We start from the raw sequence: 16,224 nt of genomic DNA, 5'->3' as shown, positions 1-16,224 counted from the left end.
ATTTTAGGAACAATATTTAGGTTGAAAGGAGCAATATTAACCATGTCTTTCTTAGATTGTAATGGGGTGCTAATTCCTTCCATACATAAGGCATGGAGGGAAACAGAACAAAAGGAGACACCAACAAAAGAACCGAAAACACCAAGTATGTAAAACCTGTTTGTTTCGTTAACTTTGCTATTGTCTTTAGTGTACAGAATAAGACTTGTAGGACCAAAAAAAATATCTGTTAATGTACCTGAACGTATGTAATATCCAAATTTTTTCTGTAAGTTGAAGAAAACAATGGCAAAATTTTAAATTAAGTATTACATCTTTGAACTCTAGTGCCACTAAAGATTGTGTAAGTTGTATTTGTGCTTGGGTGACTATTGGTTAATAAACATACAATGAAAAATATATTCATATTCACTAAGAAAGTGAATTTTAAATCAGCATAGACGATATTATAGAATTCAATCATATTATGTTATTTAAATCTGATAGTACTGAAACTGATATGTTTAAGTGAAATTAATCCTTTTCAGCCAATGAATGCCAAGTCTGGTGAAAGTATGCCTAAACCTTACTCCAAATGACACTTTTACGTATCGTGCAATGCAAGCATATGTAGTACATCATGGCATCACTGCATTATAATGTATATTGGATTTTGTGAAAAGTAGACACATACTTTAATAACAAAGTTTAATATGCAGATATTTTGATGTTAGGTATAATGTGACTTTGAATAAATGTTAAAATATGATGTCCTTCACAGTGATGCTTTTTACAGGATGAAAAAAGTGACCTTCAGTAGGTAAAAATTATTTTAAAAATACATAATCTTTGATTGGAAGCAGGGAAGATACCAAATGTGAAACAGTTGTCAAATGTAATTTGTGATATCTTTTTTTTCAGGACAATTGTCTATGGCTCAGAAACCAAGGATCTCACCTACTTCTTCAACGGAAGTCTCAGATAAACAATATGCTGTTTTATGCTCAGAAAAACAAGCAAGAGTATGTAATAATGGTTAACTAATATACATGATAGGTTTTTATGCCCCTGCTCCAGCAAAGGGGCCATTAAGTGTTACCTTTGTCCTTCTGTGCGTAGATACGTCCCAAAATTGGTTTCCATTCTCTAACAAGTTTGCCTCAACCAAATGTTATGAAATTTATACACAGTGCATATTAAAACAAAACTCAGATCAAGTTCAAATTTGAGTGGCGTCACTTTTAATGTTAGGTCCCTTTATAACGTTATATGCAAGCAGGGCATCATCTGTGTCCCATGAACACATTCTCCATTTATCTATTCATTGATAATTAGCTATTTCTTGAAAATTTGTTATGCCATGAAACTTAATGCCAAACAAAATGAATATTTTCCATTAGCTTCTCAAATGTCAGAAATTTGGAATCGAAAATCTGTGGCCAAAGATTTTTGGTGTACTTTAAATTTTTAAGACATGTGCTTTCATCAAATCTCTAACCAGAGGAACTTTGTGTACTTCCAAAAACTAGAATTCATAGACATGTGCTTTCACGGTATGTCTGACCAGATGAACATATATGGGATTGTCTAGCAAAGAATTATATAGATTTTGTTTTGAATTCATTTAATTACATAATCAGTTTACTGAAATCTGTGCAAAAAATGATAAATAGTACAAAATATGTTTAGCTATGATTGTACTTTTGCTAATATATTGGTGCTTATTATTCAAAATTTCAACTGATCCTTATTTCAATCAAACAATATCTTTATATTTTTGCAGATGGTTTTCATTGTTGTATGATAAAAAATCTTTTAATGTATAATGTGTATTTTATTTTTCCAGGTTGTGTCCTTGCCATCTCAGTCATGTCCATATAAAACAAGGATCACTGATTCATCGTTTGTTGTTAGAGCTGATATTGTTTCAATGAGAGGTATTTGTCATAGAAAGACTTTAATATAATTTTTAACCTGTACGTCAGTCATTTTCATTTCCAGGTGCTAACTCAGATACTTTACTTGAATGTATGGTCACATATATATAATGAAAGGAAGACCGCTATTGATTTTAATGTCACTTGGTCTAGGGTCATGGTCATACTAAAAAAATATTGTGTGAGATGAGATTACTGTCTTAAATCATAACAGAAATAGCAGAGAGAAAGAACTATGCCATTGGGTCACATTAAGCTTTAACCATTTATATGGGGGAGCATGTGTTATGTGAGATTACTCAGGTTCTTTCAACTGGAGTTTTTGTTTTGTATTCAACCAATCTTGGGAACGTAAAGAATAGGAAAAAATTGTTTTTACTGATCAGAAGTCTCCAAAATAAAGACACCCTCTCTTGGAAAAGTCATAAATTGCTATTGAATAGATAATGAGAAATTTTAGGGTACAAGTTCAATATTAATAGAACGGCTTCCTGAGAGAAAAAAACATATTTGTTATACACTAAAACACAGGTCACAAGAGTAAAAAAAAAGTCTCTAATAATCAAAGGAAAAACAGTAAAAAGCTAAGAAAGCATACAAAGTATAAGGTTCATATCAACTTGGTTCACATGCATATATACAAAAGTTTTGTTTAGAGTGTTTATTCTCTCGTCTCCATTTGTACCTAAAATATTTTATATGTCTATCATGTAATGTAAACGCTATTACAATGTTTATATTTATTCCATTATGCAGAAAGGAAATTAATTTACATGATTTTTTTTTTTTTGTCATCTGATTCAAACTGCAAAAGACTGTTCCCTTGTTTGATGCTCATTTTATATATATTGTCTGCAAAATCAAATACGAACGATTTCTCCATAAACCTTACAAACTGACATTAAAGTGCTTCCATAGATTAGTAACATTACTGTCAGCAACAAGAAACATTTATTCATTAAATTAGTTTTTAAATAATGCCATTTTCTATTTCAGATAGTGTATGTTTAGCTTGTTATATTGCCAATGGTCGGATTATGACATTTAGTTTGCCCAGCCTTAAGCCTCTTCTAGACATAGATTTTCTAGCATTAACAGACCTGCGAATAGCAAGAACATTTAGTTTCAGTAGTAATGGACATGCCAGTTATTTATGTTCACCTACAGAGATACAAAAAATATCATTTTCTGCTGACCTAAGGTAAAGTACAGATTCTACTTGTTGAATAAGTAACTATACAAAAAAGTTTCATTTTTTGCTGACCTGATTATACTGATTATATAAGTAACGATACCAAAAATATCACATAAACTGATCAATGTAAAGTGTGGTCAGGCAGAATTCAGCTGCAAGACAGTGAAACATGGGTAATTTAATTCAGATTGATTGGTTATGTTGGTAGTTAGATGGACTGGACAACTGTGACTACCACTGAGAAAAGGGGCTTATTGGATATACTAAGTTTAGAATAATTTTGTCTTGTCAACTGACCATTTACAAGATACATCAAAGATTTGTTGCATGGGTCTTCGACTTGAAAAGTTTGGTTTTCATTATTTTGTGGTCATGCTGATACCTTTAAATTTGTAACAAATGCCTTTTTAGAGAATCATTAAATGTCAGGTTTAAAAGTGCCGACATAGAAGGACCAACAAATAGTGAATAGATTCAGAAAAAAGGGTTCGGTAAAAATCCATAGAGATCTTGGAATTCCAATAATATGTGTCTTGTTTTTATACGACCGCAAAAAATTTTTTGTGGTCGTATATTGGTATGACGTTGGCGTCGTCCGAAGACACATTGGTTTTCGCACTCTAACTTTAGTTTTAGTGAATGGATCTCTATGAAATTTTACCACAAGGTTCAGTACCACAAAAGGAAGGTTGGGATTGATTTTAGGGGTTATGGTACCAACAGTAAAGGAATTAGGGGCCAAAAAGGGGCCAAAAATAAGCATTTTTGTAACTTCCAGACATAACTTGTGTGTTAGTGTATGGATCTCTCTGACATTGTACCACAAGGTTCCATATCACAAAAGGAATGCTGGGATTGATTTTGGGGGTAATTGCCTTAAAATTTTAGGAATTAGGGGCCAAAAAAGGGGCAAAAAACAAACATTTTTCTAGTTTCATGACAATAACTTGTGTTTAAGTGTATGGATCTTTCTGAAATTGTACTACAAGGTTCCATATCACAAAGGGAAAGCTGGAATTGAGTTTGGGGGTAATTGCCGAAACGTTTAGGAATTGGGGGCCAAAAAGGGGCCAAAAATAAGCATTTTTCTAGTTTTCAGACAATAACTTGTGTTCAAGTGTATGGATCTCTCTGAAATTGTACTGCAAGGTACCATACCACAAAGGGAAGGCTGGGATTGAGTTTGCGAGTGATGAATCATAAGGGAGTTCAAAAAATTTGGGGGGGGGGGGGGGGGGGGTGATTTTTTTTCTTTTTTTCCTTTTTTTTTTCTTTTAAAATTTTCCATTTTAAGTTTGTTATTTCTGAATTATATTTAAAAGCAAATAATAATGATATGGTAGGAGATACACACCAAATAGGATGTGTAAATTATTATATAACAAGTATTGTGCAATAGCAAGAAATTTTCAATTGCACAGTATTGCACAATAGCAAGAAATCTTCAATTGCACAGTATTGCGCAATAGCAAGAAATCTTCAATTGCACAGTATTGCGCAATAGCAAGAAATATCCAATAGCACAATATTGCGCAATAGCAAGAAATTGTCAATTGTACAGTATTGCGCAATAGCAAGAAATATTTAATTGCACAGTATTGTGCAAAAGAAGATACTTCGTATAAATTGCTTATTTCTTGACCAATTTCAATGGGGTTTTATTCTTGAATTCTTGGGGTTCTTTAATATGCTGAATCTAACCGTGTATTTAGTTTTTGGATTTTGGGCCCCGTTTTTAAATTGATCCACATTGAGGTCAAAAGGGTCCAAAATTAAACTTTGTTTGATTTCATCAAAAATTGAATTATTGGGGTTCTTTGATATGCCAAATCTAACCGTGTATTTAGATTCTTAATTTTTTGTTCCGTTTTCAAATTGGTCTACATTAAGGTCCAAAGGGTCCAAAATTAAACTTAGTTTGATTTTAACAAAAATTGAATTCTTAGGGTTCTTTGATATGCTGAATCTAAACATGTATTTAGATTTTTGATTATGGGCCCAGTTTTCAAGTTGGTCCAAATCGGGGTCTAAAATTTAACTTTGTTTGATTTCAACAAAAATTGAATATATGGGGTTCTTTGATATGCTGAATCTAACCATGTATTTAAATTTTTGATTTTTGGGCCCCGTTATCAATTTTGTCCACATTGAGGTCAAAAGGGTCCAAAATTAAACTTTGTTTGATTTCATCAAAAATTGAATTCTTGGGGTTCTTTGATATGCTGAATCTAACCATGTATTTAGATTTTGGATATTAGACCATAATAGGTGAATGTCCAATTTAAAATTTTTAAGTTCTTAGACCACATTCATTCTGTGTCAGAAACCTATGCTGTGTCAAATATTTAATCACAATCCAAATGCAAAGCTGTATCAAGCTTGAATGTTGTGTCCATACTTGCCCCAACTGTTCAGGGTCTGAAGCCGGTCGTATCAAGCTGCGCCCTGCGGAGCATTTTATTTTGTTATATTATATATTTGTCACAACAAAATGGATTTCACATCTGCATGGTTGTACTGCCAGACCAAGTTCCAGTAATACATTAAAAAAAGCTTGCCTGAAGATTTTCAGTTTCAAAAAAATTATTTCTCTATGCATAACCTTAGTAAGTTTCTTTCCATAACCTTACTTGTATAAACAGAAAAGAAAAATGAAGAAGTTATTAATAAAATGTAACATATTAATGATGGACAAGGGAAAATTAAAGTCAATATCATCTTAATGATGCATGAAAGATTGTATTCTTAAACCATGTACTGATATATCTCAGCACTGCATTTTATTTTTTTATCTTTGAACATGTAATTTATTTTTAGTAAAATGTAAATTTTTCTTTCAGTGATAATTTAAATGAAATGTTGGGAGATCTGTTTGTAGCAACTTGTGAAACTCCAGAAGCTCCTAAACAAGGCTTCTTCAAGAACTTATTTGGTGGTGGAAACTCAATTTTAGACAGAGAGGACTTATGTATGTTTGCTATGCCATTTTTGTTTTTAAGTGAGAAAACTAGAGGGAAACACATGGTCAGAATGCATACAAGAAAGCATAGCCATGAAATACTGTATAATATTTAAAGACTCCAAATTCAGATTGTTGTTTTTGTACTTTTCTTTTTTGTTACAATCACACACTTTCTAGCAGCTAGACAAACATTTATACACCTTACATTTTAACATATGGGATACTTGTAGTAATAAAAAAGTTTCATGAAAAGTTTCGTTCCTCTTATAAGTACAGCAATGTATTGCTCTGTAGTAAACACAAGCATATAGAGAAAAAGATATGAAGTTTTGTGGAATTTCTTCAAACTTAATTATAGCTGAAAATGATGATGTAATTGACAAGGCTTCCTTTCTGGCTTTTTAATCTCATTGTTGAACAGAATGAAAAAAAATTATGAAGGAAATTCTAGTCATAAGTATTAATGAAAAATATTCGACAATGTTTACTGTGGATTCGTTTATTTTCGTGGGTATCAATTTTCGTGGATTGAGAAAAAAATTGTATTTTGGTAGATAATTGATTTTGTGGTTTAACAAAAGACTGTATACTAGCCTATAGAAAATATGTATTTCATTGAATGTTTCAATTTGTGGTTTACCTTCTTTAGCCACAAAATCCACAAAAATTGGTATCCTAGAATAATAATGAATCTCCTTTAGTCTTATATTTACCATAAATGAAATCATACATAGTACTGTATATTCAGAAATTATTGCATGCATTTATTATAGCGATTGTTGGAGAATGGACAAAAATCCGAGTTTATTTATTGCGATTTCAGGAAAATCTGCATACAGATATGTGTATCAGATATCAAAATGCGAGTTCTTATTATTGCGATACTCATCCAGTCGCATTATGCGCATTAATTAAAACCTCGCAATAATTTCTGAATTTACAGTAATCAATTGTGTCAAGTTGTATTTAAATTTCATTAATAGTTGTTTTATAAGACAAATACTCTACTTAAGCAAGTTTCCATGCTTTAGCATGCATTTACAACTATATTCTGTAATATGTACAATATTTTATGTATTTGAAAAAACTTTCATTTGCAATGTTTGTTTTGATTGGATGCATTCCAAATATTAAATTTTAAATTTGGATTATTAAAATTTCTGATCTAAACACCCAATTAAAATGGCTTCCAAAAAAACCCAATTTGGTCGAATTAAAAAAAAAGTCAGTAGAAAATCAACTTGAAAAGGGTATGCATAACAACATATGTTTCAATATTTTAGTTGGTGAATCCAGTGGTAAAGGGTCAAGAGGATTGGCTACAAAGATACCAGGACGAACTAACATGCAGTATCTACAGGCTGGAACTGTTGGAGTCACTGGAGAGGTGGCTAAGACAAGACAGGTATACAGTCCCGTCTTTTATTTCTTGTGATACCCGAAACGCTATAGGTTACTCCCTTAATTTCTAAAAAATATTTTCAGACCTGATGTCTGGTTTATATTTATCAATCATTCTGAACATGCATGAAATATTTGCCACTGGATGTTAAGCAACCAACAATGAATCAATATATTTAATGAGGTTTCTGATTATGATTGCATTTTTATGCCCAACCTACAATAGTACTGGTCTGTGCGTCCGTTCGTCTGTTGTCTGTCAGTCCGTCTGTCTCGCTTCAGGTTAAAGTTTTGGGTCAAGGTAGTTTTTGATGAAGTTGAAGTCCAATCAACTTGAAACTTAGTACACATGTTCCCTATGATATGATCTTTCTAATTTTAATGCCAAATTAGAGTTTTGACCCCAATTTCACGGTCCAATGAACATAGAAAATGATAGTGCGAGTGGGGTATCCGTGTACTATGGACACATTTTTGTTTGCCTACTGGGCTGGCTGGTTTCTTTAAATGATCAAAGTTTGTCTTTTCAACAACTTGCCTCCAAATTTAGCATAATAGATTTTCAAGTCGTGCAGAAAAATGAAGTTTAAAAAAGGCACACTGTTTTCCCTTAACAAATTACAATTTGCCAGAGATAAGTCTTTCAAAAGAAGTAAGCCAGGTTCCTCAATTGATCCAAACTTTCAACTCTAAAAGTGTACAGATGTCTTATGTTTCACCATGGAAATCAAAGGATACAAACTTTGCAACTGAATGTTTTATCAATAATAATAGTTAACTATGTAACCATACATCAGTTTATTTGTGAATGATGTGCTAAGGAATGTCATTATAAATATCTTATTTGGTTTGATGACGTTATATAAAATTAGGTATCTTTTCAAGGCATTAAAAAAAAAATTCCCAGTATCATTCCGGGATCAGTAATTATGTATAAAAAAGAAGATGTGGTATGAGTGCAAATGGGACAACTCTCCATCCAAGTCACAATGTATAAAAAGTTAACAATTATAGGTCAAAGTACGGCCTTCAACACGGAGCCTTGGCTCACCCCGAATAGCAAGCTATAAAGGGCCCCAAAATGACTAGTGTAAAACTATTCAAACAGGAAAACCAACGGTTTAATCTATATAAAAAACGAGAAACACCTATGAACCACACTAACAAACTTATGCCTGTCAACAATATAGTGGGGAGGCATTATGTTTTCCAGTCTCTACGTCCGTCTATATATACCGTATCACGTTCAAGTTTTGGTTCGAGGTTGTTTACCATGATATTGTAGTCATATCAACTTGAAAATTAGTACACATGTTCATTATGATCTGAAATTATGAAAATAAATGCCAAATTTTAAAGTTTTAAACCAGATTTTGCAGATCGCTGAACATGGAAATGTGAAAGTACAGGCAGGCATGGTATCCTATGGAAACATATTCCTGTTATGTTGAAATGCATTACACTAATGTAGATAATGATGTCTTCATAACTTTTGTTACTTTGATATTTTACAGTTATTCTTGGAGAGGGGAGAGAAACTGGGAGAACTTGGAGAACGGACAGAACAAATGTTACAAAATGCAGAAAGCTTTTCAAGTGCTTCACATGCAATAATGTTAAAATACAAAGACAAAAAGTGGTATCAGTTTTAATTCTCAGCACACCAATCGTTGACAGCCACGTCATCATGATTAGATTCATAGCATACAATGGCATGTTTTGATTCTGGCATGGCAAAAGATCATCAGTGTTTGCAGAAGTAGCAAAACTGTAGGATCAGTGTTTAATCCTAACACAGATATGTTACTGTAATGCTCCACCCATGACAACAGTTGCTGTGGTCATATTAGTTGCCATGACAACTAGAAAAGAATAATGGTGTTATGGAACCTAGTTTGTGCAATAATTATAAATTTAAGATATTTATAAGGTCTAGAGTTTTTTTTCTGTTCATTGAATTATTCTGATTTGTATGTGTAGAGTGTTTTTTTTCTATATATGATTAAGAAATATATATCCATTATTTTATTGGGAAAATGCAATTTTTTATTGACTGTGTTTTCATTAATTTGTTCTTTAAGTTATCTCGCTAGTCTGTTAATTTACACAATTAATTCTACTCCTAATAGTTGAAGTATTCCGATACCAATATTTAAAAAATAAATGAGTAGGTTCTCTTAGGTTAAATTTTGCCTTTTAAATTCCATGAAATACAGTTTAAGTCATCATTAATATTCGATAACAGAATGTAAAACTTGATGACGAATACAGAATCATCTTGTTTCCATTTAAAGATTGTTGATAATGTCTTTACAGAATATATTACTTTTAAGGATTCTTGGTTTTACAAATCAACAAAATATTATTTCTATGGTCAGTTCTTCAGATACTAAAAGATCTTAAGTTTCTGTTAATGATTCCACAATATAACAAATCCAACATTATATACTCAGCTGCTTATAATTTTAGTTCCAATAGAATACTGTCAGTTCAGAAATTATTGCATGCATTTATTCATGTGAAATTTGCTGATCAGACAAAAACGCAAGAATAATTATTACCAAGAAATACTAAGTTAAATATTACTATTGGAATTTTACAAATGAATTTCAATTAATGTAACACTCCCAAATAAATTTTTCAAGACATAAAAACATTGAAGAATTTCAGATTCTAAAAGTATTAGTGTGCAATATATTGGCCTGCATTAGTGCAATACAAGTTATAGGAACATATTATATAATCAATTATACTTTATTAAAATTTAATTATGAAAAATATAAATAGATTGTTCGTGTGGTATGTAGAATGTGATAGAAAACAACATTTCATCTATGGACCGAAATTTGAGAAATATAATCAATTATAGGATGAGTGTGTGCTATATAAAAGTATTCTTGCTCATTTCAATATACACAATAAAATAATCAGAGATCGGCTGTGACTTGTTAATCTTATCAAATGTTTATTGCTAGTTATGTACATAGTGAGGTCATTTTATTTTATTTGTAGTATAACTTAGTTTTGTAGACAGATTTATTCTAATAGTACAACATGTAATGGCATAAGATAATCTTTCATCCCAAGTTAATCCAATATTCATTGATTTAATGATCAATCTGATTACAGTTCAGATCCTGTGTCCACGCTTCGCTTACAAGGATCTGACAATGCTTCGTTCAGCTCTTATTTGCTGGGGTCAGACATTTTTTTTTTATTTCTCCTTCAACTCATGTTATATCACCACTGGGAATAGAAATAAAATTCGATATGGGCAATATTTCTTATTTATGTGTTCATTTATGCTGAATATTGACCTACTAGATATCAACAAGAAATGCTGAATCTATTGTTTATAAATACATGTCATATTCCTTCAATCTATCAGAATGTATTTTAGATGGGGGAAAAAATTGAGTCATTGTCAAAAAGGATAAATTTGATTGAAATATGAAGTTAAATTTATGAATATTGGTGATTTTATCTATTATTAGGTGCAATATTTTTTGCAGGGTATAAAGAAATGCTAGTCGTTGAATTATCAAATGAGAGTAATTAGTTTTTTACTTTTTCTAAAGCTCGGACAAATTTATTTTTAATTTTCCAATTGGTTCATATGTAATATAGGCTAAACTATAAAATATTTCCAAATACTATAAATTTCTCTCAAAAAGCACTCATTTGATAAAAAAATAGTTATGATAAAACCATAAATTAATATCAATTCTTTCTTATGTAAATCTTACCAGTCTGTCTTTGATGGGTGGCTATTTTTGACTGAATCATTGAAATACACCCAAATTAAATTATTTTTGAATATTTTTTTCTGCAATATCCCTAGATTCTAGAAGCTTGAAGTAGTATTTATAATTTATTGAGGTTCTGACTTTTAAGTTTATTTTTGCACAAAATGTTATAAGTAGAGGTTTTTTTTTTCTTGTATAAATCTTTTGGTTGACCAGTAAGACAGTATTTTTGAAGAAAAAAAAGAGGCATTTTTAAGGTGATGGGTTTATAGAGTTGATGTTGGAGACCGGCAATATTACAACTCATTTGGTGGATAGATGTATTTGATATGCATTTTGTGATATAGCTTTTTTTATACTTTTTGTTGTTAACGTTGTTTTCAAAGTGACTTTTTCATGATCTCAGATGATTATGTAGCTATTGTTTTCTTGTGAAGGGCATATTGATGAAGCTTCAAAAACATTTCCTTAATTTTTTACTTTTTCTTTTTTTAATGGTAAGAAGTGAAATAAAAAATGAAAAGTACAATTACTAATAAAGATTAACAAATGTTAATGCTTTAATTGGAGACAAACATCACATATCTTTCTTTTTTTTTCTTTCTAACTGTGCAGTCGTTGAAATCATAATGGCTTGGGCTGAACTCTTCATACCTTCTGAGTTCCACCATTGGAATTTTCATTTTACCAGCTCACAATAGGTCCTGTAATAAATTGAATAGATATGATCAAGGAAATCCAGATATGCTAGGCGATCATGCAGTAATGTAAAATTGAAATGATATTTTTAGGAAAGCTAATGATATTTATCAATCAAGGCAAATATATCAATATAATAGATTGCAAAGATCTTGTTTTGGTTAGACATTTGCTGTGAATGTTTTAAGATTGTTTTTTGATCGAATGTTAAGCTATATTTCAAGACATACTTCTGTTGCTTTGTAGGTAGACGAAATCCATCACCATTCACAGTATTATGGATTAATCAAATATTTATACATTTTAAATAATTATTCCTTTTGTTCTAGTGTCTATACTACAAAGAATCTATACTCTGAATAAGATTTGGATGGGAAATCCTTGAGTTACTATTTTGACATAATATTAAGAACTTATCAGTTTCTGTAAAATAGGTGCAAGTAAAAAAAAGTTATGTTGATGAAAATAATCCATCTGTTTTTGTGTACAATGAATGCTAACTATAAATACTTATTTCTGTAAGACAGCATCCTAGCAATGAAGAAACCATTAGAAAATAAGTTTAGAATTCAATCATTTTTGGTGCATCTACCATAGAATGTGATATTAAAACTTGTAATTGTCTCAAGTCTTCTGTAGTGGGATGTTGTGGTTTGTGATGACCTCAACATGGTCCAATCCTACCTGTGACCTTGGGGGGTTTGGCAGGCGACCATGCAACTGTACTTCTCATTTTAAGCAACCTGTGTCCTTTAAAATGGTCATAAGCTTAATTAAATTTGCTTTAAAGTGAACTGGTGAACTAAGACATTTTTAGATGTGAACTAAGGGGGGTACCCTACTTGAGCCCCATAGTGAGTCAATATATATCATACTGTTCACTTACAGCATCACTACAAGGTTGGGATCAAAGGCCTGTTTCAACCATTGGTAAACATGGAAAGGTTCAAAGGAATCTACAGACATTACTGTTTCCTCCACAAAGTATATCCACTACCATTAAATCATACTAAAATTAAAAAAAAAAACATTTAAATGTTGGGAAATGATAACTTTGTGAATACTTAGCAATAGTGTGTTTAAAGGGGGTTGGATGTTATTTTATGTAGAGGTATAAATTTATTTCAATTTCAAAATGGAGATATTATTCACTGAATGATTGATGTTAATTTTATATTTGTAGATAATGAATTGTATATAGAAAATTATATATATGTATAGTATATATGCTTGATGTGTACAGCTAATCTGTTGTATATAAAAAGCTACTCACTTTCATACTTGACCTTTGACCTTAAATTATGTAGCATTTGACAGGCATTTACATACTTTTTTACTTGGCATTATGGGTAGGTTGCTGCAAAGAACAAATTATTACTATATTTATTTGTTGTTTTATGGAGAAGTCTTCTGTTAAGATTACAGCATTGTATACCTTGGATACATCTATACTCTTGGTCAACGAATTTGTGCAAATCTGTATAACAACTTTAAAGAATGATAAATATATCCCTAAGGTTAAAAAAATATTCTTTATATTCACGTGATTTAATGAATGTTTGCTATAGATTTTTGGGGGATACTATTGTCAAAATTGACAATGTTGTAAAATTATTACAAAGATAACATTGTGTTATGTTATGATAGATAAAGAGAGTACAGGTATCTTTTGAAAATAAATTCAAGATTTCAGTGTTTGGACTATTTAGAAAAGGTATAAGATCTTAACAAAGACTTCTTTACTGATTATGAATTCCATGTTATTTATTTTGTTGTTATTGTTTTTTTGTTTGATTGTTATGATACATTTTATGAGGCACAGATTTCATATACATTGCTTATTTCCTGTTTATTATTTGTTCTTTGACACAAAGGTATCTGGGACCTTAAGCATATTGTGATACTTTTTGTAGTATAATATAATTCCAGTTTCGCCTTTGTGTTAGGGGTAACTTGTATTTCTATGTCTCCTTAATCAACATTCCTTATGTATTTATCATATATAAAAATAGGGTAGAGAGTAATAAGTAAGTAGACGTTATGTAGGTAGGTTACGTGATACTGTTCATAGGCAATTAAAGATTAATGGGAATTTTAATTATATAAAGTGGCATTGTTAGAAATAATATGATAAAATCAGATTATATATATTCATACTGCAAATATGCTATTTGTGCATTCAGAATGCACTGACCTTTTAAACTTTGGTTTTATATAGTCTGTGACCATAAAAAACTTGTTTTTGACATTGATAATGTGTTTCTCTAGAGTTTAATAATTACATTTTGAAAGATTTCATGTTTCTGGAATTTTATGTTATCTGCTTCAAATCAGTAATTGTTGATTTTTACCCAAAATATTACAGTTAGAACAGTTTAATAGTTGCAGTATGGAAAAAAACAACCGTACTATGTCTAAAAACATAAATTTTATTTGTACTTGGCTCGAAATAGGATAGAAATTCTCTGATCATTCTTGTATTCTACCTGTTTCTAAGCCTTGTAAAGATAATTCTTATTTATAACAACAGTGTATAGTTATTCTATATTCATAGTCATAATTTATTTAAATACATATCTTAAGTAAAACCTCTTTGTGACAAACTATCAGGGATATTGTTTTTGTTTAACTTATCAAATATACAAATTTACGTGAAAAAGTCTTTGGATTTTCTTGCTCTGCTTTATACATGAGTAAATAATACAGACAATAACCATGTCAAAGGTCAAAATTATGAAGAAGTTAAATATTATTCAACTATCCAGACTATTTTATAAGAATTATGATTATTATCAGTCAATTAAAAGTCTTTTAATAATATACTTAATAATATAGTTCCTGTACCGATTGGCCATTCAAAGTAATAAATTTTTTTCTCAAGCTTGTCTTCAAATATTTTTTTTCATTGTGGCAGGTTGGTTGGTTATATTTCTTGTTCCTTCAATGCATTGTTTATACTTAATGTTCAAAACTCATATTGTTTTGTAACTATAAACAGTTGATTTATGTATTAGTAGGTTTTTATTTAGTAAATAAGATTTATAAGAATTCTGTTAATATAATTGAAGAGATAAGAGCATGACAAAGAAAGCATTATTGTGACTTTTTTTTTCAAATGATATATAAATCTTTTGCGATAAAGAACATTATCATATAAAAAAAAGTTAGGTACATGTAGTCTTAAATCTAATGATATCCAGTGGTCATACATTTTACTATGGAACATAAAAGCACCTACAGGTGTAAATTCAGAAATTGTTTTTGATTAGTTGACATAAATGCCCATATTAAGAAAGACTATACTTGAGGTCCTTTTTCCTTTTATCCACTCCACTATTTTTATAAGTTTTGGCTTTTCAAATATTTAGCCTTGAGCATCACATCAAAATATGTATCTGGTGCAGTAAAATTGGTATTGTTAAATATCCTCTTAATGGGTGCTTCAATATTCATAATATGAAAAATGACCATTGGACATGTTTGGATTTGGAGACCAAACTGGAAAGTGTAGAGAGAAGGGCTTTTCTGTTTGTTTTGAAATTCTTCTTTGTAAGTGCTGTTTTCAAAGTTTCATCTTGCAAAAACAAAATAGAACAATAGTCTGACTTGGAATCTGAGAGCACAATGTTATTTTTATTTGTTCTAGCGTTCAAATAATGGTGGAGAACTTGACATTATGATACATTTCCTTCCTTGTGCAATTCTGTTGTTTTTGTATTTTTGATCTCATTTATTATTTGTTATAAGGGGTGGTAACTCTCTTGTTTTGTTAAAGGGGAGATAACTAGCTGTGCCGTATGTTGTAATCAATCATTGCAGTTGTTAACTAGTGAAATGAACACTGTACATAAATCTGTAGAAATTAAGAGAAATGGTAATAAAAACTTAAAATGAATGAGTGTTTTATAGTTATTTATTGTTAATCCTTCCTTTTCAGCTTACTTGGCCTATGTGAACTATTGCCATCACTTGGAGTCCGTCATATTTGTCTGTTGTCCGTCCCGTTATCATAAACTGTTATAAAAATCTTCTCCTCTGAAACTACTCGGCCATCTGTTACCAAATTTTACATGAATCTTCCTTAGTGTATCTAGTTTAAAAGGTTTATGCAAAGATTTGATCCAGCAATAAACATGGCCGCTTTTGCTATAATAGAACATAGTGATTAAATGCCATTTTTGGCTTATATCTAAAAAAAAAGTTGAGCAGTAACGGCAAGTCTTACATATGATTAAACTGATCAGCAGGTCAAAGTCTATCTCCTGGGGAAGTTTCAGAAAAGTGGACAATCCATCTTGGAGTTAT

The 16,224-nt window shown here is 30.7% G+C and overlaps 1 protein-coding gene across 5 annotated transcripts in view; it reads left to right on the top strand.

The window, feature by feature from the left end:
* LOC127724051 (syntaxin-binding protein 5-like) overlaps window positions 1-15,814 on the top strand; it is a 102,092-nt gene extending 86,278 nt beyond the window's left edge. For all 5 annotated transcript variants that reach the window (XM_052230828.1, XM_052230827.1, XM_052230826.1 and 2 more), the window contains 7 exons: window positions 8-145; window positions 901-1,001; window positions 1,826-1,916; window positions 2,913-3,117; window positions 5,952-6,079; window positions 7,357-7,478; window positions 8,989-15,814. In XM_052230828.1, the coding sequence (XP_052086788.1) occupies window positions 8-145; window positions 901-1,001; window positions 1,826-1,916; window positions 2,913-3,117; window positions 5,952-6,079; window positions 7,357-7,478; window positions 8,989-9,126 (923 nt within the window). In that variant the 3' untranslated portion in view covers window positions 9,127-15,814. The remainder of the gene's footprint in view (window positions 1-7; window positions 146-900; window positions 1,002-1,825; window positions 1,917-2,912; window positions 3,118-5,951; window positions 6,080-7,356; window positions 7,479-8,988) is intronic.
* The last annotated feature ends 410 nt before the right edge of the window (window positions 15,815-16,224 follow it).

The sequence above is a fragment of the Mytilus californianus genome, unplaced genomic scaffold, assembly GCF_021869535.1.
Source record: "Mytilus californianus isolate M0D057914Y unplaced genomic scaffold, xbMytCali1.0.p SCAF_14, whole genome shotgun sequence".
Taxonomy (NCBI): domain Eukaryota; kingdom Metazoa; phylum Mollusca; class Bivalvia; order Mytilida; family Mytilidae; genus Mytilus; species Mytilus californianus.
The sequence above is the reverse complement of the archived record's forward strand: the minus strand, read 5'-3'. Positions and strand labels throughout refer to the sequence as shown.